The 21,550-nt window shown below is 55.9% G+C and overlaps 1 protein-coding gene across 3 annotated transcripts in view; it reads right to left on the bottom strand.

The window, feature by feature from the left end:
* COL27A1 (collagen type XXVII alpha 1 chain) overlaps positions 1-15,520 on the bottom strand; it is a 144,575-nt gene extending 129,055 nt beyond the window's left edge. For all 3 annotated transcript variants that reach the window (XM_059071692.2, XM_067040897.1, XM_067040898.1), the window contains exons 1-3: positions 15,425-15,520; positions 8,939-9,009; positions 3,127-4,859 (exon numbers count right to left, since the gene is read on the bottom strand). In XM_059071692.2, coding sequence (XP_058927675.1) covers positions 3,127-4,859; positions 8,939-9,009; positions 15,425-15,486 — 1,866 coding nt within the window. In that variant the 5' untranslated portion in view covers positions 15,487-15,520. The remainder of the gene's footprint in view (positions 1-3,126; positions 4,860-8,938; positions 9,010-15,424) is intronic.
* Between the last annotated feature and the right edge of the window lie 6,030 nt (positions 15,521-21,550).

The raw sequence follows: 21,550 nt of genomic DNA on the forward strand, positions 1-21,550 counted from the left end.
CCTCCTGGGCGTGGGGCTTCTGTGCAGCTTCTGTGCAGCCTCTGTGAACCACGGCTTCCCCGCCCCTAGTCACCCGGGGCCAAGCTCAGCTTTTCCATGCTCCCCCCGCTCCTGGGGCTCCCACAGAGCTCCCTCCCTCAGTGCTACAACTCCTGGCAGGCCTGGGCCCAGAGCTGTCTCAGACTCTGCCAGTCTGTCCCGTGCCCCTCAAGAACCATGCAGAACTGGCCAGACACAGCCTTGAACACCCTCTCCGGCTCTGCAGTCATTTCTAAAAAGGGAGCTCTCCCAACACTGGGTCATAGAGGGGAGACAGCCCCAGGGAGAGGACAGAAGTTCCCCAAATCACCCAGCAAATCGAAAACTCCAAGGCAGCCCTGGAGATTCCTCAACTGGCTTCCTCACAGGAGGTGAGAGCTATTACCTTCTGCAGAAACCAAAGCTTAGAGTGGGTTGGGGCCGCAGAGCTAGTAAGGAGTGGAGCCAGGATTTAAACCCAGGTCTACGTGTGCCCAGACTGGGGACAATTAAGCCCCATGTCCCAGGCAGCACAGCTTCTGCTCTGCTGGGGTTAGATCGTGAATGTATCTGAGGGTTTGAGGCGGGGAATAAGAGAAAACAGAAGGAACACGAGTTCTTGTCACTGCTGTTCAAAGATGCCACCTCAATGAATAATTTCAGATATCTGGTGAAATATAAATGACCAGTTCGCCACCAGTTTGCCACAGCGGACTGGACAAAGCTTCTAGAAGCTTCTTGGTTCCTATTGGAGTGAGACTAGGTTCTGAGCTGGGGGGAGGGTGGGATTAGGGGATAGCACGGGACATAAGGCAGGATGAAGGAAGAGCCATGGTCCTTGCTGAAGCTGCATCCCAGCTCCTCCTGCAAGAACATGCTGCGTGCCCTTGGCCAAGTCTTTTGTCTCCCCAACCCTGGTCCTCTCACCTGTAGAGGAGGGGTTAGTGCACACATCCTACCCTCCAGGATCAGTTTCTACAAGGTCCTAAAGGGAGATGCCACGTGTGTGGAAGTAACTCATGAATGTGATAGGTATAGAAACAGAAGATTTTTTAGACATTGAACTCTTCACTTGAGACCAAGGACAGGGCCTGACACAGCTCTGAAGCCCGCAGCCTTTCAGCCCTGAGTCCTAGGGTCTCAGAGCAGACACTCGTGGCCGGTGGCGGTGTGTGTGTGTGTGTGTGTGTGTGTGTGTGTGTGTGTGTGTGTGTGTAGGGGGCGGGGACTGGAATGTGCTGATCTTGGAGTCTGGAGCTGGGGCGTACACTTCAGCTCTGCCTCCTACGTGCCGTGTGGCTTCTGAGTGAATCCTGGCCCTTTCTGGACACAGTGTCTAGGCTCCTTACCCGCCCAATGATGAGGGGGAACTGAATGGTCCCTGAGCATCCATTCCCTGAACAGGTCAACTCCAGCACCTTCTTCGATCAGGGGGGAAATTCAAGACCAGATCTGGCAGGAGGCCTCACCTCTTGCTGACCCACATCACCAAACTCCAGGAGGAAAGTACGAGGCTCAGGCACCCGAAAGGCCCAGGGGCAGAGTCTACACCCTGAAAACCTGCTCCTGCGCCAGTTCTGCTGGCTTGGACATGGCCTCCCTCATTCCACATCACACACAGCCTTGGGGGGACAGGTTTGGCCTCCTCCACTCGGTGGGGTGGAGACCCTAAACATCCCTCCCCTCTATCAGAGGGGGACAATTCACCCCCTTTTGACTTCACAGTCAGCGAGGCCAACCCCTCCACAGCTTGGGAAGCTGAGCTATCACAGGCCAAAGGTACCTGGTGCCTGAGTAGGACTGGGTAGCCTGGAGGGGTGAAAAGGGTTTCTCCTGCTTTCCTCAGCTCCCCACTCCGTACCCTGCCAAGTTCAGAACACGGGACTTGAGCAGAATGTTGACATAATTGCAAAGCAATGCATACAATTTCCGAAAGTTCTACAATATGGTTATAATAAAAACGGGCTCTCGGTCCCCTTGGAGACAGGCTGAATAAATATTATTCCTAATGATTATTAAAACTCATTAAGTGTGTTTGTAAGGCCTGGGAATTCCCAGTATCTGCCACTGTCTCTACATTGTGGGGAGCCTAACCCCAAGCACGGAACCCGGTGGGCGATCCGGCCCCGGGAAGGAGGAACCCACACGGTGGCCATCTCCAAGGAAGGAGAACAGAGCAGAGGCCCGAGCTTTCTGGAAACTCCATCTCATTATTCCCCACCCGGAGGAATTGGCCTCCAGCTGCAGAAAGGTCGCTGTCCCTGGAGACTGTCCCAGGCATGCCAGAGGCATCGACCCTGAGACCGTTTCCTGCACGTGGAATATTCTTTCTCTCTTCCTTGACTGCTTGGACTCACCCTGACCCTCCCCACACCAAACTCCTCCACTAGGGGCCACAAATCAAATGTCTACAGGAGCCAGGCAGGTAACAGAAACAAGATGAAAGGACTGGGTCTGAAGGCCAAGCGGGAGACGTGTGGGCAGGCACATCTAAAGCAGCAGCCCTGACCCAGCTGCAGCCCACGGGCCACTGCATCTCTCCCTCTTCCAAGAAAAGCCGGTCACCCAGTCTTTCAGAAGAAAGCTCTCACATTAAAAAGAAATATTAATAACTTATCAAACATTTTTAAACAATGCTGCACGTGCGAAAGAAAACACACTCAGCCCTACCCATGTGCGGCCTTCGCCTGAAACTCGCAGACAAGCTGGTGGGCTGGAGGAAACCTGTTCCAGGGCTCGGGCAGCTGGCCTCTGGGGACTGCGTCACCTGGCGCCAGTCAGTTCGTGGTTTTCCTTAAGCCGCTCAACCTTTACAGTGAGGCTAGCAAAGAGTGACTTGGGGTCTGGGTTAACCAAAGCCCAGGGTTTGCTCTTACCTGGAGGGGGCCACCTGACCCAAGTCCACCCCAGGGGATCACGAATCTGGGGCAGGATGTGCAACCATGAATACAGCCGAGGGGGAGGCATGGTGGACCCGGGCTGGAGTCAAGGCCCTGCCTGTAACCAGCTCCCTGCTCTAAGCTGCTTCACTTCCTCTGCCCTAACTGCCTGACTGCCCCAGTCACCCGCTCAAGCTCCAAGCGGCAGGCACACCCCACCCAGTCTTACCGGTAAACCACAGTCTCCCTTGGGCCCCGGAGGTCCCATCAGCAGCAGGAAAGGTGTGGGTCCCACCAGGTGGAAGAACGAAGAGCCAGTGCTCATGGGCTGGGGGCTGGAGGACAGGAATCGCGCCGGGGCCAGCGCCGGGGCCGGGGTGGTCTGCTGGCTGGGCCGCAGCTGCCTGGGGCTCGGCCCAGCTGTCGGATGGTTAAATGGGACATCCCTGGCTGCCTTCCCAGGTCTGAGAGGGACGGGCTTCCAGGGGCTGCTCTTGGATCTGGCTTTCTTTGTGGCTTCTGATCCAGTGGGTTTCTTGCTTCCAGTGGGGGCTGAACCAGGAGCGAGGGTGGGAGGCATGGCTGTGGCCTGTGGCCGAGCAGTCCTGGAAGCACTAGGACTGGGGGCCGGTGATGGGGGCAGGCCAGTGGGTCGGGGAGGTCTGTGTGTGTTGGTGCGGGCAGGGCCTAGCCCACTGACACGACTGCTCATCTTGGCCTCCGCCTGGACCACTGGGGGAAAAGCCTTCTTAGAGGAGCTGGCAGCAGGAGGTAGGGGCCGGGTGCTGGGTGCTGGGGGTCTGGGCGTTACAGGGTTCCTCTGGATCGGCTTCACTGTGGGACAGGAGACTTTGTCAGGAACTGGGTGGGAAGTGGGTAGCACCGGCTTCTCGGTGGAGGGGGCTGACCTTGTGAAGGAAGGCGGAGCTGCCTTCTGGGTGGGGTGCGGACTTTTGACAGGGGCAATTGAAGGAGAAGGGGCCGAAGGCTTGCTGGGGTGACTTTTGGGGATTTTGGTGGCTGTGCTCTTCTGCAGTGGCTGGACAGGCCTGGTGGAGCTGGCAGGAGAGTCTGGGGGCACGGGAGGCAGCCCTTCACTGGCTGACAGCTTGGCAGGTGGCAGGAGGGTCCGGGCTGGGCCTCCACCCGTGACGGGCTGGTGCGGGCCTGTGGTGCTAGTCCTTAAGGGCTTGGAGGGCATGGCAGGCACCAGAGTCACCCGGGGCCCCCTGCCTGCTGGCCGTGACGCCAGGGCTGGCGTGGCAGTGGTCAGGTTCTCCAGGCCCGGCAGGGCAAGGTCGGGCTGGAAGGTGAAGGGTGTGCCAGAGTCTCGGGGGAGGAAGGGTCCCAGCTGGGGCCGGTACGTGTCAGCCTGTCCACACTGCTTTCTCAGGTGGGTACAGTAATTGTGAGCGACCTGCGTCACGGGGTAGATACTGAACTGGCACAGGGCACCTTCAAACTGGACTGCGTGTGGGCTCATCTTCCCAAAAAGGAACAAGCCCTCAGGGTCAAGCGCTGGGTCCCTGTGGAAAGGCAGCGGGACAGGCACCCGGTGCTGCCCGCAGGCCGTCACCAGGGTGACGGTGCGGCCGCGGAGCTCCAGGGCCAGGTGGTGCCAGCGCCCGTCGTGCACGTCGAGGTCGAAGGCCACGGAGCGCCGGGGCCCCAGGTGGACGACTGTCTTGCCAGGGAGGAACTGCAGGCCCAGCTGCAGCCTGTGCTTCCGGCTGCGGACGGCGAAGAGGAAGGCATGGTTCACCCGGTGGGAGCAGAGGCTCAGCACCAGCGCCAACTCTGTGCCCAGGGCGGCAGGGACGACGGCAGCCGTGGGGGCCTGGAGCCGGGCCCGCTGTGTAAAGATGAAGCCTGACTGGAACGGAATGACCCCTGGGGGCGGGGGGCTCCGGCCGCCTGCTGCTTTCGTCCAGCTGAGGCCCAGCCGCTGGAGGACGTCCACATCTGGAGAGGGAGGGCAGAGGGAGAGAGGATACAGTCAGGGCCTGCTTCCGGCTGCACAGACAGTGAGGACAGTCCACCTGCTGCTACCTGCTGCCCCATGGCTGTGGCTGACAGCACAGGGGTGGAACCAATCCCTCGTCTGGCTATGTGAGCCTGCATATGCAGACCGTCCTCCACTTATGATACCGTTACATCCTGATAAAGCCAAGGTAAGTTGAAAACATCCTAAGTCAAAAATGCATTTAATACACCTAACCTACGGAACATCACAGCTTAGCCTAGCCTACCTTAAACAGGCTCAGAACACTTACATTAGCCTACAGTTGGGCTAAATCATCTCACACGAAGCCTATTTTATAACAAAGTGCTGAATATCTCACATAATTTGTTGAATACTATGAGTGAGAAACAGAATGGTTGCACTGGTTCAGAAGGGTTTAAATGTATTAGTTGTTTCCCCTCGCGATCTCGTGGCTGATTGCAAGCTGTGGCTGCTGCTGCCGCTGGCCTGGAAAAGGATCAAAATCAAAAACTCGAAGTATAGTTTCACTTTTGCACCATCATCAACTCAAAAAATCATAAATCAAAACATCGTAAGTTAGGGACCATCTGTAGTGGCTAAAAACACAGACTCTGGAGCCAAACTTCCTGAGTTCAAATCCCATGACTTACTAGCCTTGTGACTTCAGTGCCTCGGTTTTCCCATCTTTTAAATGGGATAATAGTAGTACCAAACTCAGAAGGACGTTGTGAAGATTAAATGAGAATGCACCTGGAAAAAAAATGCCTGGCGCAAAATAAGCACTTTTGAAGGAGAGCTATGAATATTAAAAATAATAATAATCACCAAATGCTAGAACTAAGGGTATAAGAGCCTGCCCACCATGGTTTGTTTCCCCGTCTCTCTTCCCTGAAAGCCATATCCTCCAGGAAGCTGGCCCATAAGTGAGGGAACGACAGGAATGTTCATGTCACTGGAGCTTGGGAAGGCTGTCCAGGGGACCTGACTAGTTTCACCATCGTTTTCACCCAGTCTCCTTCCCACCCCCAAAGTCTCTCTCAGGCTGGAGCAGACTGGGGGAGCTGCTGTCTACACAGAAGGCAGAGGACATTTCCAATGACTCCCTTCCTCCCTGTGTGGCCTCGGACAGAGCAGAGGAAGTAATCAAGGCATCCCTGCAACCTTTGTCCTCTGGCGAAGCGTCTGGACATGGGACTGTGGTCTGGCCAGGTCACATCCTCCTGGTAATTATGCCGGCTGGGCTTGCCAGAGCAAAAGGAGGGCTTCCAGGGTATTTATGGAAAGGTTTCCTGACCTTGCCTCTCGTCAGGTCATTCGACCTCCTCCAGTTGGCTGAGCTGCCAGTGTCTGCAGAAGCCTGCTCAGGAGCTCCATCTCAGCAGGAAAGGAGAAGCTGCCTCTGGAACTGGGTTCTGGGAAAGGTCCTCAGGCCCCCTCCTCTGAGCTCAGCATCCTAACCCCTGAGTGTGGAATGCTCTCTCCCTTATCACCTGGAGTAAGAGCGGGGTGCACTGGGCTGAATGCAATCAGCTCTTAGTAGACCCTAGGTCAACCACTGTGAGATGGACAGGTGGATGGACAGAGAGATAAATGGGCTGGAAAAAACTGAGAACCTGGGTGCTGGTAACATGGCAGCATAATGGTTCCATAGCAGGCTCTGGAGTCAGAAGGCTGGACTTTAGAGCCAGACAAGACCACCTGTGAGTCCAGACCCTGAGCCTCAGTTCTCTCTGCTGTAAACCTGCAAAGAGTGCCTACCTCATCGAGGTGCTGGGAGATGAAATGGAGGTCTTCCTTATTATCTATCCTCACCCACCCCTGCATCAGGCACCTCTGGCCAAGTCTCTTCCTGCCCCCCAGGCCTCAGTTCCCCTGTCTGAAAGACAAGGGAAACCAGACCTGGAGGTGGCCACAAAGTGCTAAGAATGTTCTAAGAACTCTGTAGCTGTAGGCTGCTGTTTCACGTTGGCTTGGATTGAAGACTCTTATTTTTCCCTAGGACCCGAGGGCCTTCACTTCACTTCAAATTCCTCCTTTCTCCCACCTGTCTGTCCCCAAGTCCTAAGCTAAAATAAACCACACTCTTTAAGGATTGTGAGTAGTAGCATACTTTTTACGTTTAATCACTGAAAGCCTCTTACTATCGTAAGATACTTCTCACTATAAACAACTTAAAAGGGAGGAGCCACTTGTAATGACAGAAAGTCACTGCCCCCTGTCCCACCTCGGCAGCCCCTGAGAGGCTCTCAGGCCTGCACACATCTCTCCCTGCCCCCTGCAACTTACAGCTGCTTGCGCTCCCTGAGGGAAGATGATAACCTGAGGAGGTTTCCCTTATCCTCTCCAGGTGGGTTTGGTTTTTGTTTTTGGTTTTTTTGCTGCATTGGGTCTTCATTGCTGCACACGGGCTTTCTCTAGTTGTGGCGAGCGGGGGCTACTCTTCATTGTGGTGCGTGGGCCTCTCATTGTGGTGGCTTCTCTTGTTGTGGAGCATGGGCTCTAGGCACGCGGGCTTCAGTAGTTGTGGCATGCGGGCTCAGTAGTTGTGGCTCGTAGAGCACAGGCTCAGTAGTTGTGGCGCAAGGGCTTAGTTGCTCCGCGGCGTGTGGGATCTTCCCGGACCAGGGCTCGAACCCGTGTCCCCTGCATTGGCAGGCGGATTCTTAACCACTGAGCCACCAGGGAAGCCCTCCACGTCGGTTTTAAAGCTGACACCAAGGGAGGCAGTCTCAAGGCCTCCCCTGCACACTACCTGCAGCTCAGGGGCCAAGTCCCCAACTCTGCCACCTGGAACTGACAGAGGTGGTCACCGCTAAGCCTCCGGGAGCCTCTGACCACTGTGGGCTCCAGGGGGATAGAGAAGGGCCGCTCTTGCCCAAATCTGTCAGGTAGCATATAATTAACAATAAGAAGAAGAACTAATATTTATTGAGCACTTACTATGTGCTTTACGTGGGTTATCTCTATTCTCTCAATCATTTATACAGCAGGTACTGTTTATTATCCCCATTTTACAGAGGAGGGTCAGAAAACTGAGCGACAGTCACTTGCCCAAGGTCACACAGCTTATAACAAAAGGCCCAGCTGGCCCCCGGGTCTTTGTCCTTCCTTCGTCACTATGCCATCCTGCGCTGGAGCCCCTAGACTGGTTGGAAGGCAGGGTGGAGACACATCCAGAATCCCATCAGGGGAGAGGAGCTGGGGGCCAGGGGAATAAATTCAGCCCAAAGCCAAGATGGAGGGACCCGGCCATCTGGCGGCAGCAAGATGCCTTTATTACATAAACCGGGCTCCACACTGCTCCAGCCTCTCCTCACCACCCCGCTAGTGCCTGACTCAGGACTCTGGACAGCTGTTCACCTACTCTGTGGGGGAAAGAGCAAGCTCGGAAAATATGACATTTGCAAAAAATGTTGCTGGGCAGCAGGAGCCTCTTCCGGGCACAGCCCTCCCCTTCCCGGGGCCCAATCCCTGCCCGGTGGCCAGGTCAGGCCACAGGGGCTCTGGCGTGCGGGAGGGGGAGGGGCTGCTATTTTAAGCGACATTGTGGCCGCTTGACAAACAGATGTGGGAGACGTTTCAGTTTCCATGGGCAGTGGTGTAGCCAGCCTCCCGCTGCCTGGGCCCCCTGGACAGCTCCTCAGGGATAGCGGGGGCAAAAAGCGGCATCTCACGGGAAGGGGAGGGCGGATCACAGGCGTGAGCAGTGATGCTTGTGGCCCTCGTGCCTCTTGTCGGCACTTCTTGGGGGTACCCATTGGACAAAGAGGGACAACTGCAGCTTACTGACCCAGAGTAACTTACATTCTGCCCTAGATAGGAACAAAAGCATCACCTTTCCACATCTCTGCACTGAGCCCTTTTTACCCTTCACAAAACATCAAACGTGATTCTTTCAAGCCCGGAGAGAAATTTGCCAATGGCTGGCTCCATTCTACTGATGAGAAAGTCGAGGCACTGAGTTCCAATTAGGGGAACTGATGTCTCCTACCCCTGCGTTCTCAGATCCCTGCTGTCCTCCTTTGTCTCCCCCTGGACAAAGAGAAGAGAGAATTACCTTCAGGAGCTCCTTGGGTGGAAGCCAGGTGACAGGCAAGTGAGACTAAGATCCAGGTGAAGAGAAAGCCCCTAGAGACCAGGAGACACAAGCAGATGTGACATCAGCTTCCACCTCTCACGTCCAGATCCAGCTGGGGAGTTGGGAGTGGATCACCCAGCCCCAGTCCCACCCGAGTCCCTCCCAGGGGAGGCAGGAGGCGAGGCACAGGCTCCAGGACCCCATCGGAGCAGCCCACGCTCCCCGGGGTCCAGGCACAGCCTCTGGGGCAGGACCTGCTTACACAGTACAAATACAACCTCGCTTTTCACAGATCGATAAACCAAGGTCACCGGGCTGGAACTAGTAGGCAGGAAGCCCTGCCCTGGCCGTCAGGAGACCCAGCGTCCAGCTCAAAATCTGCTACCGGCTCACTGGGCAACGAGGGAACAGCCCCTGCCGCTCCCCATCTCTGGGCCTCAGTCTCGCCATCTGTACTGTGGCCTCAAGATCTTGAGGCCCAGTGGGCAGCAGAGCCAGGGCTGAAAGGTCAGTGGGAAGACCAGACTGCTCTGCTTAGATGACAGGTAAACTTTTCAAAGAGCAGGAAAGATGAGAACTCAATCTCCAGACTCACAGCAGAGAGCGGGAGAAGACCCCTTAGCCAGGACCAATGTGCGCTAAAGGATCTGCCTACTGGCTTCATGCTGGAAATGGGAGAGAGGGAAGGAGAGAAGAGGAGACGACGGGGAGTCAGGCCCACACGGGTGCAAACCTGGCCCCACTGCTTACCAGCTGTATGACCCTGGATGAGTCCCTCGGCCTCCCTGAGCCTGTCTCCTCCTCTGCAACTGGGCTGACACTCCCTATCTTGCAAATCAGGCATGAGGATTAAATGAGCTCATGCATGTCAAGGGCTCGGCCTGCTGCCAGCCACCAAAGTGCTTCTTATTCTTAGACCAACCCTGCTGTCCCTGCATTCTGGGGCCCAGAAGGGTTAATGCTCTGCTCAGGGGCTCCTGCCAAGATGGGCAGAGGCAGTGATCCGATTTCACCTTCCTGTGGGAGCAGCCACTGGCGACACCCGAAGCCACCGGGGCATCTGATCCCCGGGCAGGCAAAGGGGAGGGCGGCACGTGGCCAGAGTCGGCCAGCTAGGATGCAGGCAGAAAGAGCCCCGACAGGCGGGTGGTGAGGGCAAAGCCTGGGACACGTGGGCCCGGGATCCATTTCCAAGAGAAAGCCTAGGATGATGTGCTTCTGGGGAATCACGTAATCCAGGAAACCCATCTGCCAGAGTGGATGTCTGGAGCCCCGGGCTCTTCCCAGCTCCCTGGGAGCCTTGGAAAACACCCTCTGATTTAATACCAAGTACTCCAATTTAATTGCAATTAGGATCAATGGTAATCCGGACCTGGACACTGTGGAAGACACTGATGGTTACCTACCCACAGCCATCCCCCTTTCTGCTAGTTCAGGGAGAACTGAACTTCAGAGGATACTGGATGAATCTAGATAAGTCTAAGCCCACTCTGGGAATTTGCCATGCTAGTGACTGGCTTAGGCATGCATATGTGACCCAAATGTGGCCAATGAGGTGTGAGGGATGTCTGTCAGGGCCTCTAAGAAAGAATTTCAAAGGGACGTGGAAAAGGTTTTCCTCTAGCCTTTGCATGTTGTTGAGTGACGACTTGCTGCTGCAGCCATTTTGTGCACATGAGGTAACAAGCCGCATGAGCATGTGAGGATGGCAGAATGGAAAAAGAGTGGGTGTCTAATGACACTTGAGATGCTGAATTGGCCAACGCTATTACTCTTTTTCCTTTGGGCCTCTTGATATGGGAGATAATAACTCCCCTCATTGTTTAAGCATTGTTCAACTGAGAGTTACTCACAGCATAAGGTGAGCTAGTTGAAACAGCACTCAGACGCTGACGGTCCCTTGAAAGCCTTCTCCAGCTTCTGGGCCTTTGCACGTGCTAATCTGAAGTGCTCTAGACACTACTCTTTTGCCTGGTCAGTTTCCACTCATGTGTTAGATTCTAGCCTGGGTGTCATTTCCCAGAGCCTGCTGCACATATGTCACCAGGTATCCCATGTATGGTCACTGTCTATTTCTCTGTTTCCCTTTCTATCCCAAGTCCCTGAAGGGCAGGGACCACATCTGTCTTGTTCACTCTTGTTTTCCCAGCACGTGGCAGGCACGTAGTAAGTGTTCCGAGTATTTTTGCAGAAGGAATGAATGTTACCTGGTATTACAGGACTCTGGACTTTACAGAATATCTTCCCAAAGCTTTGACTCCAGCAGGCCCACCCCACCTCTGACATTTTCCAGGGATGCTCCTGGATAAAATCCTTGCTCCCTCCTCATCCTCTCCAATCTGCTGCCACTGCTGCGAGAATGCCTTTTACACAGGGCCTGTCCTCCCTGCCTCCACGGGCCTCAGCTCCAGCGCATCACCAGCAATAACTAAAGGTCAGTGCCTAGCGGGCCTGGTCTTGTCTCAGAAGAAGGGTAGAGGCTGACCCTTCTGGCATGACCTGCCCGCTTGAAGCAAATGGCAGACACATCAGCCGTGATGAACAGTAATAGGCAGCTTTGTTTGATCTGACAAAAACTGAGGCCTAGGGACAGTAGGGGCTTCCTCAAGGTCACCATGGGCAGACTCTGGGACATAGCTCTTCAGTACTATTTCCCACACCCACCAAGTAGCTACTCCAGGAAACTGTGGCCAGATCTACTGGGAAAGAGTCACCTCCTACACCCCAGTCTTGGTAGTTCCAAAGCACAGTTGCATAGCAAAGGCTCTGAGAAGTCTGCAGTAAGGAAATTCACTGCACTTTCCGTCGGTCAGCAGTGTCTGAACGTAGAGGACCAGGGAACTCATTTTTGCTGAGAATGCCTCCTCAGAAGACACTGCCCCTAGCTCTCCAGTGTTCTTGCAACCTTACTAGTCTCTGTTCCATTTCCTTCTGGTCTCCTCTCTTCCCAGCCCTTTCCAGGCACCAGCTCTCACTCCTTGAGTCTCTCCCTGTGTCGTCACATCCACCCTTCTTAGGATGCTCCCCAAGCTGATAAAGAGAGGCCAGGTGGAGAGGAGAAGGTGCAAGAACCACGTACATCCTTCTCGGTCAGTTTTTCCTGCTGGGGTTATGCCAAGGTGGCCACCCTCTAGAGAGAATCAGAGGATGTATTGGGGGCAATATCTGTAATCCCTAAAGGTCAGGAGAAAGAAGACTCACAGGGGACATGGGATCGGAATCTTCTCTTCAATTAAGCTTCCTAACACCACGGTTTCTAACTCGAGAATTTCAGCCCTGAAAAGGCCTGTTACAGAAGTATTTGTCTCCCTTTCATTCACCTCAACAAATGTAACTGACCCTCTCAGACCTGGATTCTGTGTGCACTTGACCCAGAAACTGCCAAAGTATAGCACGGGAGTATAGAGTGGGAGAAGGTCCTTTGAGATCATTTAGAGGCCAGACTCTAGTCCCAGCCCCTCTTTATAGAGACGGGCCACTGAGGCCCAGAGAGGGTAAGTGACTTGCCCAAAGCCACACAGCATGTCAGTGACCCACATCATCTGACTCCACCACCTAGTAGACAGTCCTTTTCGCTTGGCTCGTCTCCCATGGAGAAGAAATTGGAGACTTACAGGGACTTCCTACTTGCCAGAGACCAGAGTCCCAGCGTTCACCAACAGGAACAGAGATGTAGCCTGGGGAGCCAAGAGCCATCTAAGTAAGCTCCAGGCCTGGAAAGTTGGCTCCCAGAGGGAGGCCCTGCCGATTCACTTGCTCCCGTTCCAATCCTGTTTAGGCTACTGCTAATAACGCTTAGTGCCTGCACTGGCTCAGAGCTTTGTTCTTCCAGACTTCTGTTTTCACCGCTGACTCGTGGGCCTTGGCTGGGCGAAGACAGGGCTCCAGAATGTCGGGAAGACCAGAGCTCAGGGGCCAGAGAGGGCAGAAGGCGGCCGAAATAGGAACCTGACCTTGAAGACACAGCCCGGCCACACAGCCCTCCAAGAAGGGAACCCAGGTGTTCCTTTCTCCTGCAAAAAGCCCTCTGCCAGTACACCCAGTGTGGTTACTCCTGGACCACGAGGCCAGCCAGAGCCTGCGGCTGGTGTGCACGGTTTTTCCTCCTTCCTTGTTACCTGAGAACATACAGGTGCTCAGAGACCCACACAACTTGAACATCCACCGTGAGCTCAGAGCTGAGACCCAGGGCACAGAAACACAAGGAAAGCAGCCCCGTGGTCTCTGGGCTTGGCTGTTCTCCCACGGAGTAAGCTGGGAAGGATGCGGCCAGAGGACCACAGGAAAGAGAAGGGGGGTGAACCTGTCCCACCTGCCTCCACGGATTGGCCACGCCCCACGTGCCCAGACGGCCACGCCCAGGCTTTCTTCACACCTTACACCTCTTCTATGGGAACACAGACAGGGCATCTGTCTGGACAGGATGCGGCCCAGAATTTTCCAGTTGTTTCACACATCCATTCAAGATGAAGTGAATAATAATATAAATAACAGCTGCCATTTATTGAGCACTTACTACATGCCAGGCCCTGTCCTAAAAGCCTTTTACAAGCACAGTCCCACTAATACTCACAAAAACCCTTCTGGCTGGGAACGAGGATGCCCGTCTAGGGGATGAGAAAAAGGAGAAGCAGAAAGACAAGGTGCCTGCCGCAGCTCGTGGGGCAGAGTCAGGATTCGCACTGCTTGACTGAAGTGCCCTCTCTGCCCACGGGTGTGAGTTTATGTTTTGCTTCCATTACCGCCATCGACTGAAATGGCATTTTCGTGTGCCAGGCAGGTTGTGGGGTATCCAGAGGGTCCCTGAACACAGAGAGGGAGGAAGAGCCTATGCCAATCAAGTAATGGGCGGAGTGTGCTCAGGGAGGGACAGACCGTGGGTTACATTTGGAGGGCAAGCCCCCGCCAGTGTGGCATCAGGGGTGCTGATGGCTGCTGAGCTGAGCCTTGCAGATGGCAGGCTTATGGAAGCACGAGGGAGGGGGAGTGTTCTGAGTACAGGGAGGAAGGGGAAGGAAAGAGAGGCCAGGGATGCTCCATAACAGTGTCCTGGAAGCTGGGCTGGGAGCAAAGCTAGGAGGCACGCAGGGGACCAGAGGGCACAGGGTTTGGGGCACTGCCGTGGTTAGGGAGGCAGAGGCTGGGCCTCATACAGCATCACTGCCCACTTACCTAAAGCTTGGGCCCCACTGTGGGGTGCTTGCCTGGCACCACTTTTCTACCCAACCGCTGGCATCTGCCCTGGCACAGGGTCTTCTGGAGAAAATGAGTCAGCAGTGTGCTTACTGGTGCTGTGTGTGTGTGTGTGTGTGTGTGTGTGTGTGTGTGTGTGGCGGTGAGGGGCAGTGAGGGGCAGGGGAATCTCAGCCAGCCCACTTTTTCCAAGACATGGGAAAGAGAGGGGGCGGCCTCACTCCCCTGATTCCAGCGCAGAGGGGGCAGGCCATGGTGGCGAAGGCGGAGCTACAGCCCTGACCAGCGTCTTGGGAATGTCCTCTGGTCCTGGGGGCAGGATGGACAGGGAGCATGTTCTCCGCTTCTCTGGGCCATAAGCATGAGCCACAGTCCACAGGGCCCTGAAGGGCTGCTCCCATCCTGCCCACTGACACACACACCCACACGCGGTGACTCTCTCTTGCACATGCCCACTCCTTTACAACTCCTACTCCACAGGCTGGGAAGCAGAGCCTCTGGGTCCCAGCCCCTCCTTGGAGATTCCCTGCCCCTCTCTGGCCCTGAGTCTCACATCTGTGCAACGAGGGGTTCGAATTAGTCATCTCCCAGGGCCCTTTATGCCCTGACATGCTGGCTCTCACTTTTTCCTCTCTCACACGCGGGACAGGAATTGAGGACCACCCCCCGCCCCTCCCCAAGCAGGGAAGCACTGAGACACACAGACCCAAACAGACTGACACACATGCGGAGATTTCCAGAAACAGGGGACATGCAAAGACACACAGACACTGAGACAGCAGCAGAAGCCGAGACCCTCAGCCCTAGAAATTTGCAGACAAGTTTTCCAAGAACCGACAGAAACAGAGACTTACAGGCTCGGGACACCGACACTGAAACACACCGAGACAGTCAGAAATGGAGATCCCCCCCTCCCCCAAGCATCCAAAAAGCCCTCCTCCGCCCCCCGCCCGCCAGCCCGCCGCTCCAGGCGCCACCCCCACCCCCCAATCCCGATTCCCGGGGCTGGCTCTGCATGGGACCCTCCCCAGCTCGGCCCCCGCCCCAAGGCGATCGGGCAGCCGCGCCAGGCGGGGCAGGGCGGGCAGCGCTCTCGCCAACCTTCGCCGGGCCGGGGGCGCTGCCCGCGTTAACCCTTGGCGGCCCGCCTCGCAGGGGTGAAGGAAGGAGCAGGAAGCTGACGTTCCGCTGGAAGCGTCCCGCGCGGCGGGGAACCCCCGCCTCCGGAGCCGCAAGAAGCTGGGGAGGGGGCGACCCCTAGCCGGTACTCACCTTCCGTGCGCCGCCGCCGCCGCCGCTGTGCCTCGGGCCCCCCGCGCCGATCCCGCTCCCATGGCGGGCCCCTACTTCATGCTCCCGAGCCCGGGGGGCAAGTGTGGGCGCGCCCCATGGGGCCGCCAGCCCCCCGCCCCGCCGCGCCAGGCGGGCTCAGAGCGCTCGGCCCCCGCGCCCCCAGCGCAGCCCCGCTCCCAGGGGCGCCCGAGCAGGCAGGCAGCGCGGCCGGGGCCCCGCGGGCGCCCGCGCCAGGCCCATGGTCCCAGGAGTCCCGGCGCCGCGCTCGCCCCTGCCTCGCTCTTCTCTGCTTCCACCGAAAAGGAAGAAGAAGCAGGGGGAAAAAAAAAAAAATCAAACTTTTGGAGGCGGGCTGCTGGCGGTCCCCGGAGGCAGAGCAAGGCCGGGCGAGGGCGCGCGGAGGGCGGTGGAAGCTGCCTCCCCGCCGGCCTGGGGGAGGAGAGGAAAAGGAAGGATTTGGGGGAAATGAAGGCGATTTAAAGTCTCGGCCCGCGGTGGCTCTCCACCTTCTCTCCTCCCCGCGCCGGGCCGCCCTCTGCTGCCCCCTGCTGCCCCCTGCCGGCCTCAGCCGGGGACACAGCCTCCGCGGGCCCACGACTGTCCCGCTGAGACACCCCACCCCCCCAGACCCCCTGTAAAGATGGGGAAACTGAGATTCACAGAGAGGAAAGAGTTGGCCAAGACTGTACAGCGGGATGATCACAGTTCGGAGATTCGGGACCTCTAGATCGTGAGACTGGGGGTCCCCGAGTTGGGGGCAAAGATAGAGGGGGAAAGGGGACAGATACTATTGCTGAAAGGAACCCGGACTTCCACGGACAGATCTGGGACTAGGACTCAGTGTCCAGGCTCTCATGAAAACAACAACCAGTGTTCTACCACACACATACACACACCTATTTTCCTCCCAGATTCAGGGCGCCCTGGAGGACAGACTTTCCTGGGCACGTAGCGGGTGCGTTTGTTCAACGTTGGTCACCTCTCTCTCTCTCTCCTCTCCACGCAGTAAGAAATGGGAGCTTAACCTACCTCTTCACCCCAGAGTAGACCAAAGGCTCCCTCACATCCCACTACGGAGCGCAGAACTGCACACCTTGAGGCCACCACAAACACCTGGCAAATTCGCACACCCACAACCCCAGTTCGAGCCCTGGCATCAGAATCCCCCTCCGCCTCCACTTCCACGACTTGTTCCCTGGTGCATACACACATTCCCACACATATCTACACTTGCTCCAAACTCAGACACACACTCACACTCACTCACATGCAGGCGCAGCCACGCACTCCTCCTGCACTCACACAAACACACACTGGGGTGTCTGGACTCTGGCGCACACCCGGACTCCACACACGCAGACGCATGCACATTAGTGCTTACACACGCACAAATGCATACTAGCCTAGCCTAGCCAGATCCTCCCAACGCACACACCCGCGTGCACACCTCTCACACATATCTTCACGTGCACACGTAACAGCCCAAGTGCACACACTCACGCGCGCTACCGCCCATTTGCACACAGGTTTCCGCTAGTGCCCATCGCATGCGGGCACAAACACACTCAGTCCTCGCACGTGCACCCCCTCCCCGCACGCGCGCACCTTTACGCACACACCCCCGTACCCCCAGCGCTCCAGGAACCCCGGGCCACTTACTGGGTCCCTAGATGCGAGGCTGGACGGTCGGTCCTTCCTCGGGCGCCTAACGGCATTTGTATTCATGGGTCCCCGCAGCCCCGGGCGCGGGCGCGGGCGCGGGGGGGCGGGGTCCCCTTCCCTAAACTGGGCGCGGGCGCTCGGAGCGCAGCGGCACCGGGAGGGGCATGGGCGCGCCGGGCTGCGCCACCCGCCCGGTCCGCCTGCGCTCGAACTTCAGCCGCTCTGCGTCCTCGGACTCCGGCACGGGCTCCGGGCGCGGGGGGCGGTTCATAGGTGCAGGGGCCGCGGCGCCCGCCGGGCCTTTTGAAGTCTTCGCTGGGGGCGGGGAGGGGGCGCTGAAGGCGGCCTTTTAAACCGTGGCTGCACGCGGGCTCGGTCGAGCAAGGTGTCTGGTTTCAGCAACTTTAGGAAAAGTCCCAAGCCGAAGGGAGTGGGAGGGCCGACGCGCGAGCCAAGCAAGCTAGAAAAAGAAGCCGCGTAGCCGCGCGCTGCTTCCTGCAGGGGGCAGAGCACCGCTGACTGCCACGAGGGAGGCCCAGCGTGGTGCCGGGGAACCCGCAGGCGGCTGGACGGCGCAGGGAACCACCCTGGCACGTCCACGTTGAAGCTGCGCTCTTAACCTCCACCTGGCCGAGCCCCAGAAGTGCAGGAACACCCGAAAATCTGCACAAATTGTGCCTGTTTGTGCATTCTGCTGGAGGAGAGGGGCCACCGGTTCTCTTCAGGTTTTCAGAAGTCCACGGCTCTTGAAGGCTGCGAACTCCCAGTCCTATAATCGTTGATGTATTTTGAGCTGCATCCCTTGCACTAGGGAGATCCTGCCTTTATTTACAATGTTGGTATTTTGTTCATCGTGGATTTGGGGGGACATATTTTTGACATTTTTTAAGTATTGCATTAAAATATTATGTATCTTGATTACTAAGAGGTTTTTCTGAGCCCCCCCCCCTTAGATGTATAGCTCCATTACTAAGGGTTTTTGGCATCCCCTAGTATTTTGCAGCTCACGTGCCTCCCCTGAGCCAGGTGTGGCACTGTTCTAAGTGCCACCGCTTACGGGAGGCCTGTTATCTCCATTTACAAATGAGAAAACTGAGATTCTGAAAGGTTAAGTAACTTGCCTGAGATCGCTAAGCTGTTAGGTAGTGGAGGTGGGATTCGAACCCAGGTAGTCTGATTCCTGTCTTTGCAGCTGGGCATGATGATTTAAATCTTAGCCGCTAGAGGGTTCTGAGCAGATCCTTGCCAGCCTCTCCAACTTCATATTCTGCGCAGTGAGCTCCACTCTCTCTGATGCCTGGATCCAGGCTCTGGACAAGCTGGTGTATTTCAAGATCTTGTCCATGCTGTCTCCTCCCAGGCTGTTCTCTCCCCGAAACCCCCTTTCTGCCTGTTCACAGACTCTCTGTCCCTTTAGGTGCAGCTCAAAGCTCTGCTCCACACCCGTATTGTAGCACACGTCACATGGTATTGTCATGGTCAGATCTAACTGTGTCCCCACACCCAGCATGGAGCCTGGGATACAATAGATGCTCAAACCATTAATAATTTAAATGAATTTCTTTAACTCTTACAGTGTGCAAACCCCTATACAAAGCTGGGGGAAGAGGGTCTGCCACTATGGAGTGAAGACAAAGAAATTTGTACATAGTCCTGCTTTCTGGGCACACATATTTGTAATGTGGTCAGCAACTTGGGTCAAAGAAGGGGGCCTGGATAGGAGACATCAGACACTGCCGTGTCACAGAGAACCCCCTGCAATCATGTAAAGATAACACAAGAAGAATGTGATAGATGCTATCAGAGAGATACAGATGAATTGAATTGTCAAGCAGACTAAGGGATGGAGAGAAACCAAGGTAGGCTCCCAGGAGGAGGTGGCCTTTGGGTCCCGAAGTGTATGTTGGATAAACATGCAGCCACTGGTGAAGACAGCTCAAGTGAAAGAGTCACAAAAGGTCCCGGATTGTGGGAGCAGATTTCAGGCTGGTTTTGGAGGAGGAGTGAGGGGAGCCCAGTGAAGAAACCATCCAGTTCTCCCCCATGCACCGTGTGGGTGATGATGAGCAACTTACTGGTCAGAAAGACATTTCCAGGCAAGGGGATGCATTTCCTCAAAGATTAGGCAGCTGGTCAGTGGCTGAATTCCAAGTTCTTTCCAAATCTCACTCCCAAATCTGAGTATGCAATGATGAGCCCCAGGGAGACTTGCTTTAATGAGAGAAGCCCCAAAGACCATGGGAAACCCCCCAAAGCCCACAAAGATTGATGGTGTCCCCTTTGAGCCTCACTCTCCTCATCTGTAAAATAGGTGCATTGACCATGATCCTTAGCGTGTGCCCTTTGAGTTTGGGAGTAGGAGACTGCTGTAAATAATCAATCCGATGCAGTAAATAATTATTGAGGGCTGCTTGCGTTTTCCTAGGTTGGAAGAGAAGCGAGGCTCATGGCCTTCCAGGAGTTCGTGGTCAGCTGAAAAGAGCAGATATGGACACTGATAAGAACTCTAGGGAAAGGACCTTGTTTCCTGCCTCCACTGCCCCTTCACACCCAGTCTTCCTGCCAAGTAGGTTCCTGGCACAGCACCAGCAACTGGGCACAAACAGTCTTCATGAAAGTTGGATCCAGAAGACACTTACTGAGCAATTACCCACCCTGTGAAAGGGATGCGGTGCTCACCAGCCAGCCAAAAAGGGGCAGAAGGTGATGAGCCTGGGAACTGGGTGGACACTGCCTGCAGGCCCATGGAGATGTTTTGGGGACGAGGCAGAAGGATAGGAATTCCGGCCGGGAATTCCTGGTGAGGACTTTCCAAGGCACATAGTTTACTTTCTGCCCAAGCAGAGCAGCCGTGGACCCACTGCTCTCTGGGGCGCATCCGCCTTGAGAGAAACTGTTGATCTCAATAGCCTCCATGATGGACACTTAGTAGGGGCTAAATAAATGTTTGACTAAATCTCTAGATGAAGTCTGCCTGCAGAAAGAGGGTTGTACACTGCCCTGGTATCAGTCTCCACCGATTCATCCACCAAGCTTTTCCGGAGGACCCACTGTGCGCCAGGCTGTGCTTCCTGCTCTTCAGTGTTTGCAGGAGGAGATGAGCAAGGAGACAGACAGATAACGCAGGTCAGGAAGTCCTGCCTCAACTCACTTGTTTCACTGGTACCGCAGGACTGGGAGGAGAACTTGGATGCCACGTATTAGTCCCCAATTTTCCAATGCCTGACACTGCTGGGCACACCGGGATGGGCCTTCCTTTCATATCGGGCTTGCATGTCCCGTAGGATGTGTGCACACAGTGCACATCTAATAACAGAGTCATTCATTCCCTGGTCACTCAGCCAATCAGGAGACGCTGCCGTGCATCAGGCCCTGAGCTGGGCACTGGTAACAGGCAAATACAAGCTGTGGTCCCTGCTGTGAGCAGTTGCCCTGCTGAGTTTCTGACACCAGCACGAAACACGGTGCCTGGCACATAGGAAGTTCTCCATAAATGCTGAGTGACTGACGGAGGGAAGGAGGGTAGGAAGGAAGGAAGGAAAGGAGGGAGGGAGGGATACGTGCGTGAGAGTAAAGTTTGCCAGCTTAGAACAGGGCAGCTCCCCCTGCCACCTGCTCTCTCTCCTACATCTGGATTCTCCCTCATCAACAATTATTCGTTGGTCACGTGCCATGCGGCAGGCCCAATTTCAGGGGCTGCAGATACACCAGTCATACTCCATCCTGTTCCTTACTGTGTTCCCAGCACCCAGAATAAAGCATTTCAGTAAACTGCCCTGAACTCCAGGCTGGAGAAAGAGGCAGCCTCCAAGAGTGTCCCCTCCCTTTGTCCCCTCCAGGCAATGCCAGTCTAGTACTCCTCCCCAGGGGAGGAGGGAGCCGGTGTGGGCTGTTACCACTGCCCGCCTGCCTCCCAGGGCTTGGGTTCTGCCTTTGGGGCCATGTCACTCTGGCCTGTCGGCTGCCAAGACCCCAGAAACAATCATTCCACCGAGAGGAATGAGGGCTGAAGCCAGGGAAGCTCCTGGGCCACTATCCAAGAGAAAGCACATCCTCTGGGCATGTGATCCCATTGTCTGGGCATCCCAGACCATCTCCCCGGGGCCTTCGCCCTGCTCCCCAGTCTGGCTTTATTTCCTCAGGGCTGGGCCAGGTGGCAGAGGGCTGGCAGATGTCCAAAGATAATTTTGCGGGGGTTGATGCTGATCCAATGTGGGACCCCCCCCCCAAAGAAATTCAGTCCTGGGAGAGCCCCTAGTGCCACCTAACTCAGTTTCCTCATTTTTTCAGGTGGGGAAGCTGAGGCTCAGATAGGGTGCCTGATGCTCTCAAGGTCACACAGAATCAATGGGGGGCTGCGGTGAGAAGCCAGGCCTCCTACACTGATGTCTAACTGTGGACAGTCAAACCTATCCCCTCATCCTTCCATCCATTCAGTCAACG

Source organism: Kogia breviceps, chromosome 8, assembly GCF_026419965.1.
Source record: "Kogia breviceps isolate mKogBre1 chromosome 8, mKogBre1 haplotype 1, whole genome shotgun sequence".
Classification (NCBI taxonomy): Eukaryota; Metazoa; Chordata; class Mammalia; order Artiodactyla; family Physeteridae; genus Kogia; species Kogia breviceps.